The 20217-nt window shown below is 42.7% G+C and overlaps 1 protein-coding gene across 4 annotated transcripts in view; it reads right to left on the bottom strand.

The window, feature by feature from the left end:
- Positions 1-767: 767 nt before the first annotated feature.
- atp8a2 (ATPase phospholipid transporting 8A2) overlaps positions 768-20217 on the bottom strand; it is a 48082-nt gene continuing 28632 nt past the window's right edge. For all 4 annotated transcript variants that reach the window (XM_054622743.1, XM_054622744.1, XM_054622745.1 and 1 more), the window contains 13 exons: positions 19375-19547; positions 14459-14642; positions 13484-13594; positions 11869-11943; positions 11346-11468; positions 10841-10919; positions 10682-10743; positions 10155-10211; positions 8304-8411; positions 6388-6476; positions 6083-6187; positions 2817-2908; positions 768-2259 (listed from right to left, as the gene is read on the bottom strand). In XM_054622743.1, the coding sequence (XP_054478718.1) occupies positions 2165-2259; positions 2817-2908; positions 6083-6187; positions 6388-6476; positions 8304-8411; positions 10155-10211; positions 10682-10743; positions 10841-10919; positions 11346-11468; positions 11869-11943; positions 13484-13594; positions 14459-14642; positions 19375-19547 (1353 nt within the window). In that variant the 3' untranslated portion in view covers positions 768-2164. The remainder of the gene's footprint in view (positions 2260-2816; positions 2909-6082; positions 6188-6387; positions 6477-8303; positions 8412-10154; positions 10212-10681; positions 10744-10840; positions 10920-11345; positions 11469-11868; positions 11944-13483; positions 13595-14458; positions 14643-19374; positions 19548-20217) is intronic.

The following is a 20217-nucleotide window of genomic DNA, read 5'->3' as shown; positions in this document are numbered from 1 at the left end:
GCCTACTGTCATAAACAAGCAATGCTTTGTTGCCATTGCCCCTCTGGATGAGTGAGATTTACATACACACACTTGGAAACAAATGTGTTAGGTGAATGGGTTTGTCTCACATTGTTAATTCCCTTGAAACACAAAGCCACTGATAGTTAAGCCATTAGAAACACTAATTACACACATTCACAGACAGCTTTGCCACCCACAGTGGATGGACCGTATAACCGTCACCTCACCCGACTCAGGGAGGAAGAACAATAAACCACAACAATGGTCACTTTAAAACCTTGACGACTGTGGAGGTGTCGTTTTGGCAGGCTCCTCCAGAAACTACAGTAATGTGGAAAGCGGAGCGAGCTGTTGGGGAATAACGGGGGGGTTTGAAAGCATAAATGGCTCCCTGGCTCCTGCTCTGCTCGATGGATTCTCCATACCAGAGCAGCTGTAGTCGGTTTGGGCTGGGCAACATCCAGGAGGGTGGGCGGGGAAGGGACCTCCAGTTGTGAAGCCGGTATCCAGCTGTAGTAATCCTCTAATAGTCCGTCTACACCGACACTCCTGAGCTTTAAGAGCGAGCGTGGGACAGGTTTGATTCTGGTAATGTATGAAATCATATGTATGTACAATTCATGTCTTTTTCATCCATTTGAAATAACAATGAATACGCCTGTAGCGACAGTTTGGGTAAAAAAAGCACTTGATTAAATGAGTAGACAGCTTACAGTCAAGAGACGGAGACATTTAGTCAGGCCATGGATTGATTAGATTTAATGATTAGGACTCGGATAGACAACCCCCCCCCCCACCTTCTCAGTCTTGCATTCCTGACCTGGTGTCCTCAACACAGGCACACACAATGGACTCTACATTCAGACAAATCCCAGGGCCAGAAAAACACATGATCCAGGCGAGTGTCTCAATCAGATCCCTTCTGTTTGGATGCCTATTAGCACTAGTTCAAGTAAAATACCCCCCCAAGACATGTCTCCACATATGAGTACAAAAACAGGCATTAATGAAAAGAGAAAAAAATATATATAAACACATACACATTGACTTTAATAATAAAAAAAGAAAGAAACAGTCCAGTAAGGAATGGAAATACAACTAAACTGATGGAGGAAGCTCTAATGCCAGGCTCGCTGCTTCTGCGTTGGCTGATGATGCTCGACAGACAGCATCAGGAATCACAGGAGCGGTTAGAAACAACAGGAAACAAAGTGGTTTGTTTTTTTTAAACTGGCCAAGACAAGGAGACGTGCTGGAGGAGGAGGAGAGATGTGGAGGCTGCAGAGCGGCTAGGAGATGGAGCGATAGGAGGGAAGAGATGAAGGTACGAGGAGAGATAAGCAAGAGGACGTCCCAGTGGGGTGGGAGGGGTCTGCAGCAGGGTGGTGGTCCAGTTTGGCATGAGCGTTCTGCCTCAGTGGCATCTCTGTGGTGTTTGGCAGTGAGGCTCGGTGCTGTGATGGGACGGGGGAGGGGAGGGGCCCTGTAGCTGGGGTTCAGGGCTCCGGCGGTCCTTGGTCTTTGCTTCCCTCTCTCCTTCCCTTTTTAAGGAATTCAACGGTGCGTGTATGTGTGTGTTTATTTTGACGTCCCCTCCCCTCCCGCGGCGGCGTGTGATGACAGACGAGCTAAACCCACCTCATGAGAGAGAGATGAGAGAGAGCAGTGGAAGCAAACACACACTGAGGACCGACACACACATGCACACAAACACAGGAGCGCCAATGCGTGCAGACGTACATGCACAGGCAGATACAGACGCACGGGAATGCGCACACACACACTCACACACACGCACACACGGATAAACACACAGCGGCATGAAGCAAACACAGTCTGTGGGGGTATACAGGTATGAGCAGCAGTCTCTGAGTATGACTTGTTATGTCTGTGCGTGGATATGATTGCTCATGCCTGTGCAGCTTATATGAGTTTATAATGTCCCGGCCTCCTCCCTTCTCTCAAGCGAATCCTCTATGCGCCAGCGACGGCCTCCACGCCTGACCGTGACACCCCTCCCCCGGCGAGGGGTCAGGTCATAGTTCCAGTAAGGCCACAGCAGGGGTCGATCACCCGGCGTGAGGGTGTCACATAAGTCTGTCTCCGCTGTCACCTTGATAACTGTTGCTACGGTGAGCCAAAGCCTTGGTCAGGGGTGGCGCTAGAGGCTGGGGCGTTGGAGGGTGGTGTCGTAAGAGCGCACTACCTGGGATTGAGACACGACACCGTGCTCCTCTTGAGAGAAGGCATAGCCGTCTGTGGAGAGAGAGAGACAAGAGGAGGGAGGAAGATTTATAAATGAATGTTGAACCCTGAGTGGGACTGTAAAAATGGAAACACCTGCAGGATGTATTGCATGGTTCATTTTTGATAAGCACTAACTCAAAAATGTACTATATATTTTTTACTATATTTGTTTTATAAATTACTATAAAGTTTACTTTTATTTCACAAATGCAGTATTTATTACAGGACTGTTATACTGGATCGCTTTACTTGGTGTATGCGTTCCTGACCAAATATTGTTCAATGGGGGATCAATTTGTTGTTTCTGGGCAAAGAAAATAAATATTTTGAATTGTATTCCTTTCTCTCTCCTTTTACTCTCTGCATGCCGGATTTTTAAATTACACCCCTAATAAATACATAAGCAAACAAACTATCCAAACAAATCAGATTCTGCAAATATGCAGTAAACTGAACTCAACACACTGTTTTCTCCTCTTCGTCTAAATCCTTAGTTTATATTGGCAGAATATACATTGATCAATCAAACACAATGCAGTATGCATTGCATTGCAAAGGACACTCACGTGACACAGTCTGCTGCACCGAGTTTGAACGTCCTACGTTTGAAGGCGTTTTCTTAAAGACTCTTGTCAGCAGATGGGCCCGTTCGTTTAGACTGCAGAGAAAGAAAGAAAGATGAGTTACTCCACAGTGACGGCACACAAACACTTCATAATGACAGTATATATAATAGTAATAAAGAGACTCTACACTACTTATACTACTGCACAACACCATTACTAGCTACTGGGATTTTTTTATTTTAATTAGTGTACAGATTTAATTAATTTGCTTTCAGGTATGAGCAGTTGCAGGTTCAGCTGCTTTTTGTGACCTGTCAAAATATAATGTCTTAACTACCCACAAATATCAGGCAGCAGGAGGATGAAAGACTTAAGTCTTTTTTAACCTTTAACTGTCCTTGATTAAAAAGACAAATGTACATTTCTCCTTCATTGACGAACATAGAAACACACAGATCAATTAACAAACTAAATTTAAGTGGATTTAAAACCAGAAAGTTGATCTGAAGTGGACACTGAATGTTTCTGACATGCAATTTAACCGACAAAGTCATACACTGGCTGCAAGGTAACAGGACATCCACAGTAAACTACTCCTCAGCCCCCCTCCACTCCACTCCTCTCTCCTCTCCTTCTCCCCCTTTCCAAGAAGAAGACTGGCTCTTCTGTTCAGAGACCACACGCCGTCACGGCTCCTCTCCTCCGGTGACCAAAAATAACTAAGCCCTTTCCAGATATTGCACACAAATGCAGGCCTGCATACGAATGCATGCGCACACACGTATTTAGTCGATACCTCTCTTCTAACTTATCAACATCCTTACAGCCATTTAAGTTATTACGCAGAGGCATTGGATGAAAAAGGACACCAGTATCCCTGATTGCCAAGTCTATCAGTCACTTTTTGCCAATTTTTGTTGAAAGAATATATTTTCTACATTTATCTGCCAACGGAGCATTAAATTCACACAAGCAGGGTTTCCCTGGCACTTGTAATGATCAACGGAGTAGTTATGGACAAGAGCCAGCCTTCCCAAGGTTAACATTTGGATCAGGCAGTTAGGAAACTCTTAATACTGTATGTGACTGTTGGGAACCTTCACTAGAGTGTTTGTCAAAAAGAGAAAAAAAACCTGAGGGGCTTTTATGATTGCTCAATAAGTTTTTGGCCGAAAGTATGATCTCTGCTAGATAGATGACTGAATGATAAAAGACAATGGAGGCTGGACAAATAAATAAAAGGCTCATGGATCATGTTGTCTTTCTTTAATGTTTTTTTCTGGTGAACCTTTGATTCAAAAAAGGCACAAGGATGTGCTTCGTTTGAGCTCTTCCCTCGAGGCACTCCTGTACTCTACCTTTCCAACCCGTTTCTCATGCCTACCCCAGGACCTCCCCACGAACTACAAACACAGATGTGCTCTTTTTCCTCTTTGCTCCATTGCCTCTCTGTGCACCGCACCTTTTACTTTACTTTTCTTATTGCTAATGGAGGGGGGCCCAAGGACCAAGTCCTGCTTTCCTGGGTTTAAAGCAGGGTCAGTCCAGGACGGGGTTTTGCGTAGGGGTTAAGAGGAGCAGTTAAAATCATAACTCAGACAGGAACAAACCGCTCTGAGAAAACAGCTTGTCTTGGTGACTCACATCTGACTTTCTTTTTTTTTTTTTTTTTTTTTACAGATTAGCAAAATATCAAACAGCTATTTGCAATCCCCACTAGGAAAAAATGGTGGAAAAAGAACTCAGATCTTTTATTAAAATTAAAGTATTAATATACTCTGTTACAAGTAAGTTCTGCATTAAAAAGTATTTTAGCAAAATAAACGTCAAGTATCAAGAGTAAAAGCACTCATTATTCAGAATGGACCCTTTCAGCATGTAAAAGTAACATATATATTGAATTATTCTATAGTAATTACTGATATATACATATATGTTGCATGTTAATGTTATAACCAGTTGAGGTGGGGCTTATTTTAACTACTTTATATATGCTGTTGGTTTGAACATTGTGCAGGTTGGAAGACAAAAAGGTTTTTTGAAAACTATTGTATCTGAAATCTGAGCCTGCAAGCTAACTAAAGCTGTCAAATAAATTTATTGAAGTAAAAAAAGATAATAAAAAATCCTAAATCCATAACGTAACTATAACTTAGACAAATATCCCCAAAAACTAAATAATGCATTCACTTCTAACACACCTCTAGTGACACCACACAACTAGATCACAGAGAGAACTACAGATACATTTAGAAAACACACCAGGTCTGTACAGCAATTCAAATTGATCCATCTATGAAGCAATCCACATATGGAGGAATGGAAAAAAAATGGACATAGGGAGAGAAATTAAATGTAAAAATAAAAGGGAAATAAGTGATTTAAAGATAAACAGAGAGAGGTGTGAACTCAGTTAATGTGAAAACAAGTAAAGGTCACTCAAAAGCAGCTTGCAGTGGGGCACACAGGTCATTGAGGTCACAGTTCACACAGTGTGACAGTGCAAACCAAGAAACTACCTCTGTGAGCATGTGACAGCTCGGGCTCTACGGGACCTCAGCCTTGGCCTCGGTCCTGTGGACGGTGCCACCGGGGAGTAAGAAGTGACATTTATTCTCACACAAACAGAAATAAACACTCCCTAGCCACTTAATTAGGTACATCTGTAGCATGTAATGCAACCCAATATAACAGCTCTGCGACATACTCTCCCTTTATGAAGATTAGGATGACCCGTTTTTTAGAACTGTCAGAGATTTCATTGTAGAATATTTTTTTAGTTCGTAGTGGTGTTGCACTGGACGGCCTTATATAGTTTACAAATGGGCAAAACATAAAAAAACCCACATCTGGATGAAATGCAGTCCAGTTCAACACCGCTGCAAGTAAAAACCTCATTAACAAACATAGTTAAATGAATACCTCTCTGACATGGTCAATCAAAACACAACATTATTATCTTTGTAAAGGACGAAGCTGCACTGTTGTTTTGAGTTGCATTCAATTTTACAGGTGAACCAAATAAGGGGGCCTCTGAGTATATTACAGTTGTATACCGAGTCTGCACATGTATATAGAGCGCTAATGTATTTAATAACGGATTCTTCTTGGGTAAAATCATTATTTTAAAAAATCATTAAAAAAATGAATGAAAAGTAACAAACAAAATGACCAAAATCAATAGAATGAAGTGATTAATGACACAAATAAAACTGGGTATAAATGTAGGTGAGAACCCATGATGCATTTCAGCGTACTGTATATACCTGCGGCCGCTGGCATCCCTAAGTACAGCTGCCCCCGGGTCTACGGCTCGAGCCTCCAGCTCCTGCACCTCCTCCAGAAGAGACTTCCTCACAGTGCGACGCGTGCTGTAAAAGCAAAAAATAAGCTCATCAGACCCTTGAAGGAAAGTTTGAGTGTTTTACTTTGCAGACACATGTGATTCATAATATATAACTGTGCGTAAGTGTTGACATAGACTCAATATGGGTTATGTAAACGACTCGGTTAAGTTAAATAGTCTCTGTATGGATTTCCCATGTATTTATGTTGAATGTGTTCTACTTACGCGGTCCAAGCGAAGTCTTTGAGTAAACACGCAGCAGGCACCAGGACCAGGCCCAGCCAGAAGTACCAGCACTGCATCACCTTGCCAGCCTGCAATGACAACACACAGGCTCCATTTATTTCGCTCGTATATTAATTCAAATTGAGTATTAAGTCATTTTTCTCTGCAACGAGCACTGAGAAGCACATGTGGAAAAGGCAAAGAGAAATGTGAGGGAAAGCACACTTAAAGTAATTCACAGCAGAGTTAGCTAGAGTTGCATATCCCCAATGTTAGCCGAGCAGCATCTACACCAACAAACTGGATTTAACACAATATTCCCACAGCTGAAATACAAGGCTTCGATGCTAAAAAGGTAAAAATGCTAGTGAGTAACCACAGAGTTCCCCTATTTGTCTCTGCAGTCCAGCTGCAAACAGCCTTATTGACCTTTGACCCTCATTTTGAGCCCGTCTCCAGGGATTAATCATGCATCTAACCACTGTCTCAATTTGTCTGTCTGTCTGTCTGTCTCCATACCTTACTCCTACGCATCTGTTTCTCCTGTGGCTCCGTCCAATCTTACTCTTTCACAACTCCATTCATTATTAGTGTCTGTATCTTTTGTTGCTTGTCCTCGCCTGTTACTGCAAATCCCTATTTTTTTTACCCAACATATCCCCCTTTAGTTATCTGCAAGAGCTCTGTGTGGTTACACAAGCCCAAATCTTTGTCTCTAGGCGGCAACGTTTAAGTCAACAGTCACAGACATTTCATGCGCCATAACGTACTTAACTTCTTCTACTTTATTGCTCGTATCGTGTGTTTCCTGTGTCCTGTGTTTTGATCCAGAAATATAGAGACAATCTGGTTCCCAGAGGAAAAAAGAAACCGGGGAAAATGAATCGGACAACCATAAGGAAATATCTTCTGCAGCAGCTGGAATCACATCTAAGTCACAGATGATCCTACTGGACTCACACACACACTGTCTTTCTGTGTGTGACAACAACTACACACAATTCATCTTAACAGCACTGGACACACATTATATCACATGGGCTTCATACATCTGAGAATAGAGGAATGCTTAATGATTTTCTCTGCTTTTTTATATCCATAGAGACAGACTGCTGGTCTCAACCACCACTTTACAATCGACACAAATCAAACATAGCTGGACACACTTAGGGCATTTATTCTCACACGAAGAAACGTACACACACATTTACTCTGAGCAGAAATATACAGCTCTTTTCCATCCCCGGTCCCCCATGGACAGATGGAAATATAGATAGCAGGAGCAGGGGGAAATAAGAGAGGTAATAGGGTAGTTAGGGGGACGATGGAGGGGTTGGGGGGGCTGGTGGCTGAGTGTCTCTGACCATTCCCCAGTTAGACTGAGCAGCTGCAGAGATATTTGACCGCATTCCTGATTTCTGACACAAATTGAATTAATGGGCTGAGGGGAGTTTAGACAGCCCTATTCCCTTCCCCTCCCAAGACTCCCTACCCACTCAGTGGGGCACCTCACCTCGCCCCCGCCTGATTCCCAAACTCTAAAATGAGTCTCTCAATCAAGGGTTCCCCATGTACCCCCCCCCCCCCCCCAATCCTGATCACCACCAGCAGCAGCAGCCCACCCTCTTGAGTCAACACCTCTACAGAGGGCAGTAAAAAAACGGGGCTCGGGTGACACGCAGCAGGTGCAGGAAGCCTGGTGAGTGGGGCTGGCCAGGCATAAATCTCTTCTGAGGCTCCAGCAGTGCCGATGGGGAACACCCAAGAGGTGAGTCTCATAGGCGCCATGTATTGGCGACCAAGAACAAGGGAGGAGCAGGTGATGGAGGTTGCAGAAGAGAGATGTAGTAGGAAGGGCTATTTTAACCCCCCTGTTTACTGAAGTGAGTGACACATGTTTATGGAGAGAGACTTGCCTGGCCCAGCATGTCGGGGGCGATGGGGATGGTGGGCCAGATTGCAGAGTAGACAGCGAAGAAGACCATCCAGAGCGCCATGCTTCCCCATACCGCCAGGTGGGAAAACTACAAGAGAGAGAGCGTGAGAGAGAGAGAAAGAACAGGAAGGAAGGCAAATTAAAACAGGAGCCAATGGGACAGAGTGCAAGAGAGGATGGAGATTAAGAGACGGAGAAGAAAGACAGCGTAAGGTCAAATAGTTTACATACAGCTCTTCCGAATATACACAACCTTTCCCTCACTCCTTCCCATATCTCCGTTACTGCTCACTGTGATCCGCTGAAAGGGGACACTGTGTGAATTCCAGTGGGACCCTGCTTCATTACCACCAGGCTGTTGTGTGGACAGCTGAACGGACAAAAGTGTCAGCGCCCTCCTGTTCATCCTGCCAATCTCTCTCTCTCTCCGTCCAACAGCAGAGAGGAGCCAAATCGTTTTGCCGTCATGGCACGAGCTGTTGTTCTACTAGTCTGCATCCACCTCTGCTAACTTTGTAGCAAAAGTTGGAACCAAATACTCAGATTCTTAGTTTTACAAATATTTTGTTTTGAAATTTCTTGGTCAAAACATCATTTTGTCTATTGTTTTACTCTGTTTTATTGAGGAAAGGTTCATGTACAGCAGTTGCCTGTAAACACTGCCGCCATCTGATATTATTTTGGCACAATCGTAAGACATCTGGCATATATCTTGTATCTGGTATTTTTTGATAATAAACAGCAGGATTTTTAAACATGCTGACATTACAAGTGTGAGGCAGCTGTCAGTGCTTTTAACTCATACTGTCTGTTCATGATCTGGGAAAAACATATGTAATGTATCACTAATTACAAGAGCTTACTTTGTGTAGTCTGAGGGGGGATAACAATGCTAGAAGCTGCCGTTTTTCCTCAGGATTCCATGCTTGAAGTGAGCTAGCTAGGGCTGTTAGCATGTGGCGTGTAGTAACTACGTTTTGGAAACATGAGGACGAGTGCCACATAGATATTATATTTTACTGGTTGCCAGCGAGTAAGTTTCTTTAAAATGAATAATGGCCACGTCAATACATAAACTACCATTACATTGTGTATGTTTATAAGCGAGGAGACTGTCCATAGAGTAGGGCTGGCAGGATGCCCTAACATTTACTTTAAAAGTCTATACAGTTTCAACTTTTGACAGTTACTATATAGATAAGTGTAAAAATATATATTCTCGTGACTTGAATAGAAAATCCTTTGAAAGGAAATAGTACATCTGGTCTATAAGTTAAATATGTTAAATGAAATCAGTTTCGCTCTTGTGTTTCTGTATTTATTCTTCTAACAGATGGTAATCTCACTGTTTTTTGGTCTGTTTTTCTCCTTTGCTGTGCAGTAACGGCGTCCATTAAATCCTTAAATATCTGTTAAAGCATATTTAACAGCTCTTGCAGCTGCTTCCCACTAAATGCCTTTGATTGACTTGAATGGTTCTCAAGTCTTAATGTATTAACGTTTGGACTTTGTTTTTGGACAGTGAGTTTATTGTAAGTGGAAAAGTTTGACATATTGAAAAGGAGCAGTGGAAAAACAATTGCAGCCACAAGTGAGCTGGTTGGGTGGTGCAAGCAACTGGTGTTTAAGAAACCTCAAACTTCCACCACGAGATCAAGGTACACCACATCTTTTCCCATGTCTTTGCTGAATATAAACCATTCAGACCAGGTCATATGAAAATCTCACACTGAAATCCTCACAGTCGTCCCTGCCTCCTCCCTATTTATTAACGGTTGAGCAAAATACAGCACATGTGGTGTGGAGTATAAGAGAGTGTTAATGTTCTTACCCTGGTCCATGCGGTGGTCTCCATTCCAGCTTTCAGACATACTGTAACTACCACATACTACACACACACACAGGGCAGAGGGAGAGCAAATAAAAGAAAAACAGAGAGACAGGATTAATTTGCTGGCAAATGTGGAGATAATAAACATTAATGTTATTCAGTAAACTAAGCAATGTCTGTTAAAATACTCAGGACCCCAACAGCCCTGTGCAGTCTACACACACATAACGAAACAAATAAAAAACACTGACAGTCACATGAGACTGTAGGGAGTAAAATTATATCAAGAGCGTGAGATGGAGAAGTGAATAGAGAGAAGAGAGATGGATGAGTGTGGAGAGGAGACGGACTGGCTAGACGGGACTAGATTTACTGCAGACTCATAACGGCTCTGAGGAAGCAGCTCAGTTCTGGTGTGTACACACTGTGCATACGCAAAAAAATCTGCATGCCAAAAGACACAGATATAAAAACTGAATATAAACAAAAAGACACATAAACACAGAAAATATATTTAGGTTGCTTACCGTGTAGACCATATTCCCGACAAACAGGTAGTCATTTCCCTGACCGTCGCTGAACGGAGAGTCTGTGGGGAACACACACACACAAACACACAGATTCTTCATGACATGACATTACCAGCCAGAATTCTGGATTTAAAGTTACTCGGGCACATCACTTACCATGCTCCAACATTTTGAGCGGAAACCAAAAGAGAATGATTGAATGAATCAGTGCATTGATACAGGTACCCCAAAACACCTGAGAAACAGAGATATTTATAGATAGAGAGAGAGTGACAGAGACAGAGAAAGGAGAAAAGAGTAGAAAACGAGTCAGTGAAGACTAATGCCAAAGCACATTTATGCCCCCACATACATCAAAACATACAAACACAGCAATCCCTCGCAGTAACACACAACTTCCACTGTGTTCTTGCCATCAAGTGCCCTCCTAGTGTACCCTCTTAAAATGAAAGACTTCCTTATTCTGGCTCTATGAATCTCATTACAGGTTGCCATGGAAACCTCCAGGTCCCCATGCCACTCATATTTACTCGCCTGCGCCCAAAACAAACAGGAGGCATCACTTGACAATCCCACAGCGAGCCACTAGGCATGACAAGTCGGACGCAGAGCAGTTACCTTAGAGGTGCATGCATGACTGTAAATGTGTGTGTGCATGTACCTTGGTGTTGAAGCCCTCGGCATTCTGGGTGATTCGGTAGAGCTGTGGGAAACGGAGCATGTTCTGCTGGCTGCACGGCCGGTCAAATATCCCCAGAGTGAACGGGGGCAGTGCGGTAAATATCTGCATCACACACAAGATACAGCCAGTTAAACACATAATGACAGAGCAGCGTGTCTACATACACACACACACACACACACTTTGACTAGCTGGGCAATCAGTGTTCATATCAGCAGCGGCATTAATGGAATTCCACAATGTTTTAAAAGTGGGAAGCCTAAAGGCATCTGCAGTCAGACATAAGTACACACAGCAGTCACCTAAACACAGAAAATGCATACGTTTCTGGCATTTGGAAAGAGCAGAGATGAGAAGACAAAGTAGAGTGAGATTAATTGAGAGACAAGAGGAGAGCGAGAGACGGCACTTAACGTGAACTTAGTAAAGTAGGCAGGGGGTGAGACAGAGAGAGAGTGGAGAAATGGAAAGTAGTGAGACAGTTTGAGATGCGGCTACTCACCACGTTGTAGAGGCCAATGCACCAGCGTTCAAAAAGGATCTGGCCAGAGAACCCGTTCACAAAGGCGAACCAGAGCTGGGACACAAAGAGAGGGATGAGAAGAACAAAAGGAGAGGGTAAATCTGCAATAGGGAGACTCTGATAGTGGAAACAGCAGAGAGAGAGGTGGCCAAATGTGTGCCTCTGTTTACAAAATAACATAAATACACAATGAAATTACTTCGGTAGAACATTCTGTACTTTAAAGTGCCAGAGGAAACCAGAATTCCGGCACATTGTCACTCTTACTCTGTTTTAGTTATGACGTTTGAATTGAAATATCTTCATCAGGTAAGATTCAGGTATGTGAATTCAAGTCTTACATAGTTTATGAGACATATAACTTAATGACGGGCAAGTATTACAAATTTTCTCATAATGTGTGATTTCTTTTGATGAATTCAAGTCAAGAATCTGGAAAATAGTACTTTTTGTAGATGTGTTTCTCTATAAATACTATTATATTTTTTTACCATGTAGGAAGTTGTAGAAACTCTCGATTGGGATATTGTCTACAATCTTCTGTAGTGTGTGACAAAATGTCTTAAGTTGATAATGCTGTTTGTATCTACTGCTTTAACAATGTACTTGTACCTGGAACACCTTAATAATTAAAGAAAGCAGTGGGATTTATGGGAATTGTGGTCCTAAGCTTTAGAAACACAAGAGCTAACAACAATATTGGCCGAGGGGAAAGCGTCATCAACGCCTTCACACACACAAACACACACACAAAGAGCAGACGTAGGCTGATCTGAGGGCAGATAAAGAAAATGTTTGGGGCCAGTGGTTGAAGTTGTGGCATTCCGTGAGGACATACAGTGGAGCCTAGAGCTGAGGTCAGATATGTAAAAATACACACTCCTACACACACACACACACACACACACACACACACACACACACACACACACACACACACACACACACACACACACACACACACACACACACACACACACACACACACACATCCCCCTTATTCTGTCTCCACTAAGTGGACAGAGACAGTCTCTGACCTTTGGCCTAGAGTGCCCTACAGGGGAGCCAATCATGTGAGATAATCACACACACACACACACACACACACACACACACACGCACACACGCACACACGCACACTGGTGGTGTGAGCAGGACAGTAGGCTCCCATGAGGACCAGCACCTGCTGGCATCCTTAATGTGAGACAGAGGAGTGGAGCACAGCTGACAAATACCCCTCATAACAGGCCGACCATGGCTGCGGTGTGCCCCTTCATCTCACTTACATACACACACACAAAGCTGTCGACCCTTGGAGCCAAGGTCTCGTCACTGCTGATCTAAACACACGTTTTTTTTCTTAGCATGTGTGTGTGTGCGTGTGTGTGCAAAAGAGACAGAAAGCAGACACCAGAAGGGCACCTCGTCCATCACTGTCAGCCATGTCGACAAACAGCTGCAGAACGTCTATGTTAATGGAACTGTGTGTGTGTGTGTGTGTGTGTGTGTGTGTGTGTGTGTGTGTGTGTGTGTGTGTGTGTGTGTGTGTGTGTGTGTGTGTGAAACAGGGAGGGCGTGGCGGTGAATCTCTTACCTCTATAATGTAGAGGACCACATTCTTATAGAAACAGTAGAGGATGCACTTGGTGACACGGTTGTAGCTCCACGCCCCGTGGACCAATAGCAGCTTCTCTAGGTAGGAGAACTACCAACCATGGAAGAAAAGAGAGGAGAAAGAAGGAGGGATGTTTTACTATAATTAAAAGAAAGAGCTGAATAGAACATTTTAGATTGAAAGGGAACATAGATTACATTAAGAATGTGACTGGGAGACAAGAATGTTGAAGCAAGAGGACGCCCACTAATACAGATAAGTTGTGCAAGATGAGAGGCTAAAAGATAAACAACCCAAACAGTGAAAGTGACAGAATGTGTTTGTGTCAAACAGAAACAGAAAGATAAGACTCCTCAATAATAAGGAGAACCCTCTGGTTCATTTCATCCTGTTCTCAATTTCATTGAGTTGTCATTATGGGTCACACAGATAATGGGAACTAGGGTTGCAAATCATAATTCTTTAATTTATTGACTATTTGTTTGTTGTATAAAATGCCTGGAAATAGTGAAAATCACATTTCCTGCAACCCATACGGACATCTTTAAGCTGCTTTTTTTTGGCTGACCAACAGCGCAACATCCTCAGATATTTCTGACACCACTAAGAGGATACAAATGTTTAGATTTTCATCGGGACATCTTTCTTTTATTGTAAGTATATAATATTTTTTTATGAGCCATTTGTTTGTATTGACAATATGATACTTTAGTGACCCCTGTAAGTAAATTGTTCTTTCAGTTGTCCCCCTCCAGGGAGGTCAAAGGTCAGGATTAGCTGTAGAGTGAGCAGGTAAGGATTCAGTGTCTTGCCTTAAGACTCTTTGGTCTTTGGACAACCAGGCATGAATCCATTATCTACGTTCATATGCAGGTTGTAACATATCTGTGTGACCCTTAACCAAGCATGAACAACTGCCCTCTGCATGTCTCCACGCTATGTCTGCATCCCCACCTGTGCTATGGAGTAGTCAGAGGAGTTGGTGGCCTGCATGCCCTCGTTGCCGCTGATCCCCACTCCGACGTGAGCCGTCTGAATCATGCCCACATCGTTGGCACCGTCGCCGATCGCCAGCGTGATGGCCTTCACATGTTTCTTCACCATATCCACGATCTCGGACTTCTGCAGCGGAGACACTCTACAGAAACAATAAAAAGAGAAAAGAAACGTGGTTGGTTGATATGATAAGTGTATACATCTTTACTAGAGTTCGGAAGACTAAAAAGAATACTGTGACAAAGAAAGAAAACACAAATTGATTTAGAGATAGATGGCAGAAAACAAAGATGCTAGCAATTAGGAAAGAAGAATAAAGCTTGGAAAACCAAGAGTGGGAAACAGTTGAAAGGGAAGAAAAAAGATGGATGAGCGGCTTGCAGAAACACACACACACACACACACACACACACACACACACACACACACACACACACACACACACACACACACACACACACACACACACACACACACACACACACACACACACACACACACACACACACACACACACACACACACACACACACACACACTCTCTGCAGGCCAGGGCTCTGTTAACTGCTCTTCACCAGGAATTAGGAAACAATGATTCACTGTTCCTCTAATAAGACTCTGGGTAGCTCATGTTTGATTTGTTTATATGTGTGTGTGTGTGTGTGCTTACAGCGGTGTGTGTTTATCCATGCCTGAATAGATCTGAGAGTGCCTCAGTGTGTGTGTGTGTGCGTGTGCGTGTGTGTGTGTGCGTGTGCGTGCATGAGTGCGTGCGTGTTCAGGGAGCTTCCAGTGGTACTCCACCCTCTTGACCTGTATCACTGATCCTCCTGTCCGTAACCGGTTCTGTCTCTTCACTGACAATGGAGGGCCGAGGGAGGCTCGATTACAGATGTTTCCCTCTGGGCCACTGAGAGACGACACTCCCGTCTTTTGGTGCATTTGCCGAACTACTATGGATTTTTTTTATGTAATGGTGCCATGTGTTACACACTTATTCCCTCTGTTGTTTGGATTTTCCCGTTGGCTTTACTAAAGAGGTTTTTGTAAATGTATTTTTCTCATCAATTCCTAATTTCTTCCACCGTCTTTTCCATGGAAAAAAATAGTTAGAATTGGAGCTGTTAATAATATCACATGTTCTTACTCAGCTCAGGGAGTTTTGCCCAAGAAGCTCATTTTAGAACGATATATCAGGGAATTTGTCCTCAGCTCTGCTTTTAAAACATGCTTTGTACAAGGAGGCGTTCCTACTGCCCGTCATTCACATGAGCACAGACATAGCGAGTCTTGTTTTTAATACCTGCAACTACCTGTGAAATACCTGTGATAACAAATATATCTACAAAGGAGGAGACATGGGAGAAAACTGATACTGGGACTATGATTAAGTTTTATTTCCCACAGAGCAGGACTTGGAACTGCAGTGGCTTATGTGGAACATGAAATAAAACATTTTACAATACCATAAGATATTTGAGTTTTACATAGAATGTGGCATTTATTTGGCATAAACTCACGTAGACATCATCATGGAGGTACAGAAGGCGACTTGCCTATTGGTTGCATTACTAAAGATTAACCCAAATCCAGACTTTAAATATTTACATTACATTTCCCTGATTATAGAAATTACCTGAGCCTCAGTGATTTATTGGGTGATAGTAATTTCAATTTCAAGTTTCAACACTGGGCTATTGTGTGCACAATACTTCAAACTGTTATTAGAAAGAGAAGGAGTCATATATACATCGACTATTTCTATGTGTGTGTGTGTGTGTGTGTGTGTGTGTGTGTGTGTGTGTGTGTGTGTGTGTGTGTGTGTCTGTCTCATGTAAAGCTCTAACTCTAATGTCTTCAAATCCCCACCGTGTTCGTCATTGCTCAGATAATGATATTACAATATCAAATGATACAGCTGCATGAGCCATCACATGCAAACAGAATGCAGCATGATGCTTTGATAAAGAAGAGAAAATTAAATTATGAGCAGATGTAAGACCCTTCACACGCACACAGACACACACACACACACACACACACACAGACACAGACACACACACACACACACACACACACACACACACACACACACACACACACACACACACACACACACACACACACATCCGTCTGGAGGCCACGGGTCATAAAGACGGTCTATCTTCTATGAATATGTAAGAAGGATCATGTCCCGGTCAGACTGAAATCACAGAGCTGGGTGGTCTGCTTAGTATTCATACATGGGTGTGTGCAAATACACACAAATTTACACATTTGCACAAACACACCTCCTGCCCCCCCCCCCCACACACACACCACAGGGGAAACCCTTCAGAGAGTCTTGGCCTCTGTAGTCAATGCAAAAAGGATGGGATCAACTGCTGCTCTTTGTGAGCGTCTCTTGGCTTTTTAACCACAAATCTCTCTGTATCTATCTCTCTGTCTCACTCCACCTTGACTCTGAACACTGCTAACAGTGTCTGGGATTGTACAAAGTTGCATTCGGGAGATGAAAGGGTCCCAGTGCTCTTCACGGTGGAACTGAGCAGAAAATAAGCAGCCGCTAAGTCCTCCTATAAACAAACGCACAGTGAAGTCAGGAAGCCATGCGTACGAGTGCACCCGACACACACACACACACACACACACACACACACACACACACACACACACACACACACACACACACACACACACACACACACACACACACACACACACACACACACACACACACACACGTACAGTTGGGGAGATACTTGAGGGTCTTAAAAGTCAAAGCTACAGCTCATTATGTACAGGCGCCATATTAAAATGATTTTTGCTGCACTCACAACAGGAATCACCTACAGCAGCGTTTGTTTCTAACATGCAGGTCGGGACCTCCCCCATCGTTTGATGTAACCTTTCTGTTATCTTTGTTTTTCTGCTGTGCTTAGTTTTATCTCTCTAATTATTATTCAGACTAAAGAATCTGAGCAACAAAACGGTTGGAAGGCATTGATCTACAGTACAAAATACAAATATCTAGTAGAATCAGTATCTTATCCCAATTTCATACTTTTATGAATATAAACAGTTTTTTCTGCAAAAAAAGCCATATTGGAGCCAGATTTCTCAAATGTTTACTATTGTGTAAACACAAGCAGCTGTTCTTAAGAACATAACTGGCAAATCCAAAGACTCCGTTTTGCTCAATCTGTAAATCTTGGGATGCACTAAACAATGTAATGCCTGTGCTCCCAAAGTAAAAGGGTTGAAACCTTAAAAGTTGTTCCAAAAGAGCAAACCTCAGGTACTCACACGTAGAGGAGCAGAAGTATCCTGATGAAGACCTGTCATGAACAAGCCATGTAACTAATTACGGCTTTTTAATCAAAACTGTACCTGACTTTTGATCTTTTGCAAATAAAACTGGCACCATTTAGACTTAAATCAGGAACTAACTATGAATCAGACGTTTGATGTTTGATACCCGGCCCTAAACCGGGTAGCGAGAGGGGTACGTAGGGGAGGAGGGAGAGATGTGCGCATGGAGAGAGGGAAGAAGTGAAGGATAGAGGAAAGGAAGCTAGAGGCTGTTTGCAAGGCCTGTGAGACCTGAGTCCGGATATGGCCTGGATATGCAAGGGAGAGTCAATTACTTCCCTCCCGGCTGCACACACACACATAAACACGCATAAACCACACACACAAAAGACAAGTGGAAACTCTTTTGTTAAACATCACAGCTGGCGCTGAGGCCAACATGACCAAAAAAGGGAACATGCAGTAAACATTCTATGAACAGAGTGCACTTTGTATGAATGGAAATGTATAATGTTAATGTGCTGGTGAGCTGGTGCCCATTCCTCTGGTGCCACCAGTAAATGAGTCATGGCCTTGACATTTGCATGCAGCGTAGTATATTACATTACTCCTGCTGTGCAGCGGGACGGGCTTTCATCATCATTGCTCATTTGCTGACTGTGTGCAACCGACAACCTTTACAGACACGTACAAAAGGTATATCGGCCTGCACATGCACATTCTCTCTCTCTATCATGCACATAGTAGAGTATATGATGAGATACAATGGATCTTTTTCTGAAGTGTTTGTGTGCATTTATTCTTGAGGAGGTCCCTGCAGTTGATGATTGGCTTACTTATTTAAAGAAAAAGCTGTTTAAGGATTTGAACCACAATGACACCCACTCTCAATCATCTTCTCCTGCAAACACTCAATAAAGCTATAGACAGTCATCAGGATTCATTTCATAGATGATTTCTAACATCATGTCATCAAATGTTTAACCTGAGGATGACCATTTGTGGTCAAAATATTGGTAACAACACAAAACCTGGTAACTATAGACAGTGTCTTCCTCTTTTGTTTTAAGCACAAAAAGGTGGATATTCAAAACAGCAACAAAGGCTCTCGATTTCTTTTGTACATAGGGGTTTTCCCACAACTGCACAATGATTCTATGTATCTATAAATTGTTTTTTTTTTCAAAATAAAGGATGCTAAGACCTCTAGACTTTGTCCACACTGAACTTTCACCTTTCATGCTCCTTTTAATTAGAAGAATATGGTAAATTTTTCCATGTTATAATTCAAAAATTACTTAAATTGCATCATAAACAACAAGACAAATTGTTCCCTGTTAATATTAATTTTTTCATCAACAGGACCAAAGAGTCAATTGATTTAAATGCTGCAACCACTTTTTAAGAAATTAATAAGCACCAACCAGAAAAAGCACTGGAATTTCAATATGTTTGTCCAAACTTTCCAGGCTTTCTAGACCTGTGCAGACACTGCGTAATAAACCAAAGTGTGCTTATGTATGTGTGTGTGTTTGTGTGTGTGATAAATGCATCTTCCCTACCGGCAGCAGATGACAGCCTTGCAGGACAACGCCAAGTCAAGGAAGGCCTGGCGGAGCTCGAAGGACAGAGCATATTTCAGTGTCTGACCATCAATGATCAGCGCCAGCTCGTTTTCCTTCCTCAGAGAGTCGCCCAGGGATGAACAGTGAGCTGTCAGGGTGGCACGGGTAGCCTGAAAGACACAATAAGGAGGGATTAGGTTTTCCTAAAATCTTTAAAAGGAAGATGGACATGATATTCTCCATTTCCCCCACAGAATAAGCTTCAGAGACCAGTTCGACAGATTCACACATCATCAACATTCATTTTCTGACAAGCCTTAATCTCCAACATCTCTTCTACAGTTGGTTTAAGTTTGCAACATACACATTAACACACCAGTGCTCATAGTGAAGTGAAACCCTAACCTCTAACCCTGAACCTCACCACTAATGGCCAACAATTTTAAATCTTAATCTTCACCCTTACCAAATATAACTCTAAATCTCACCCTGAAAATGACTCTTCCAGTGAGGTTTTATGTTTTTGTGGACGTATTGTGGCCTTTTAAACTGGTGAAAATACAAATCACACACATCAAAACACACATACAATTTGTTGAAAGGTCAAAACCACCGGCACTAAATGGAAGACATGTGCTCTTGGTTTCATGGGCAGCTTTCATCTGGGGAAAGAATTTGCTTGTGTGTACACTAAACAATGAAGAATGCCATTATAAAGTTCACAGTTGTTCTCGACATCATGACAACACGCTGATGCTACAAGGTCCTGGGGACGGGTTGGACCATGGCATAATTTTGTCTTCTTTATCAAATTTTGTCTTCTTTATCAAAGCATCATGC

The sequence above is a fragment of the Anoplopoma fimbria genome, chromosome 21 (genome assembly GCF_027596085.1).
Source record: "Anoplopoma fimbria isolate UVic2021 breed Golden Eagle Sablefish chromosome 21, Afim_UVic_2022, whole genome shotgun sequence".
NCBI lineage: Eukaryota > Metazoa > Chordata > Actinopteri > Perciformes > Anoplopomatidae > Anoplopoma > Anoplopoma fimbria.
Note: the sequence above shows the minus strand (reverse complement) of the source record. Positions and strands in the feature narration are given on the sequence as shown.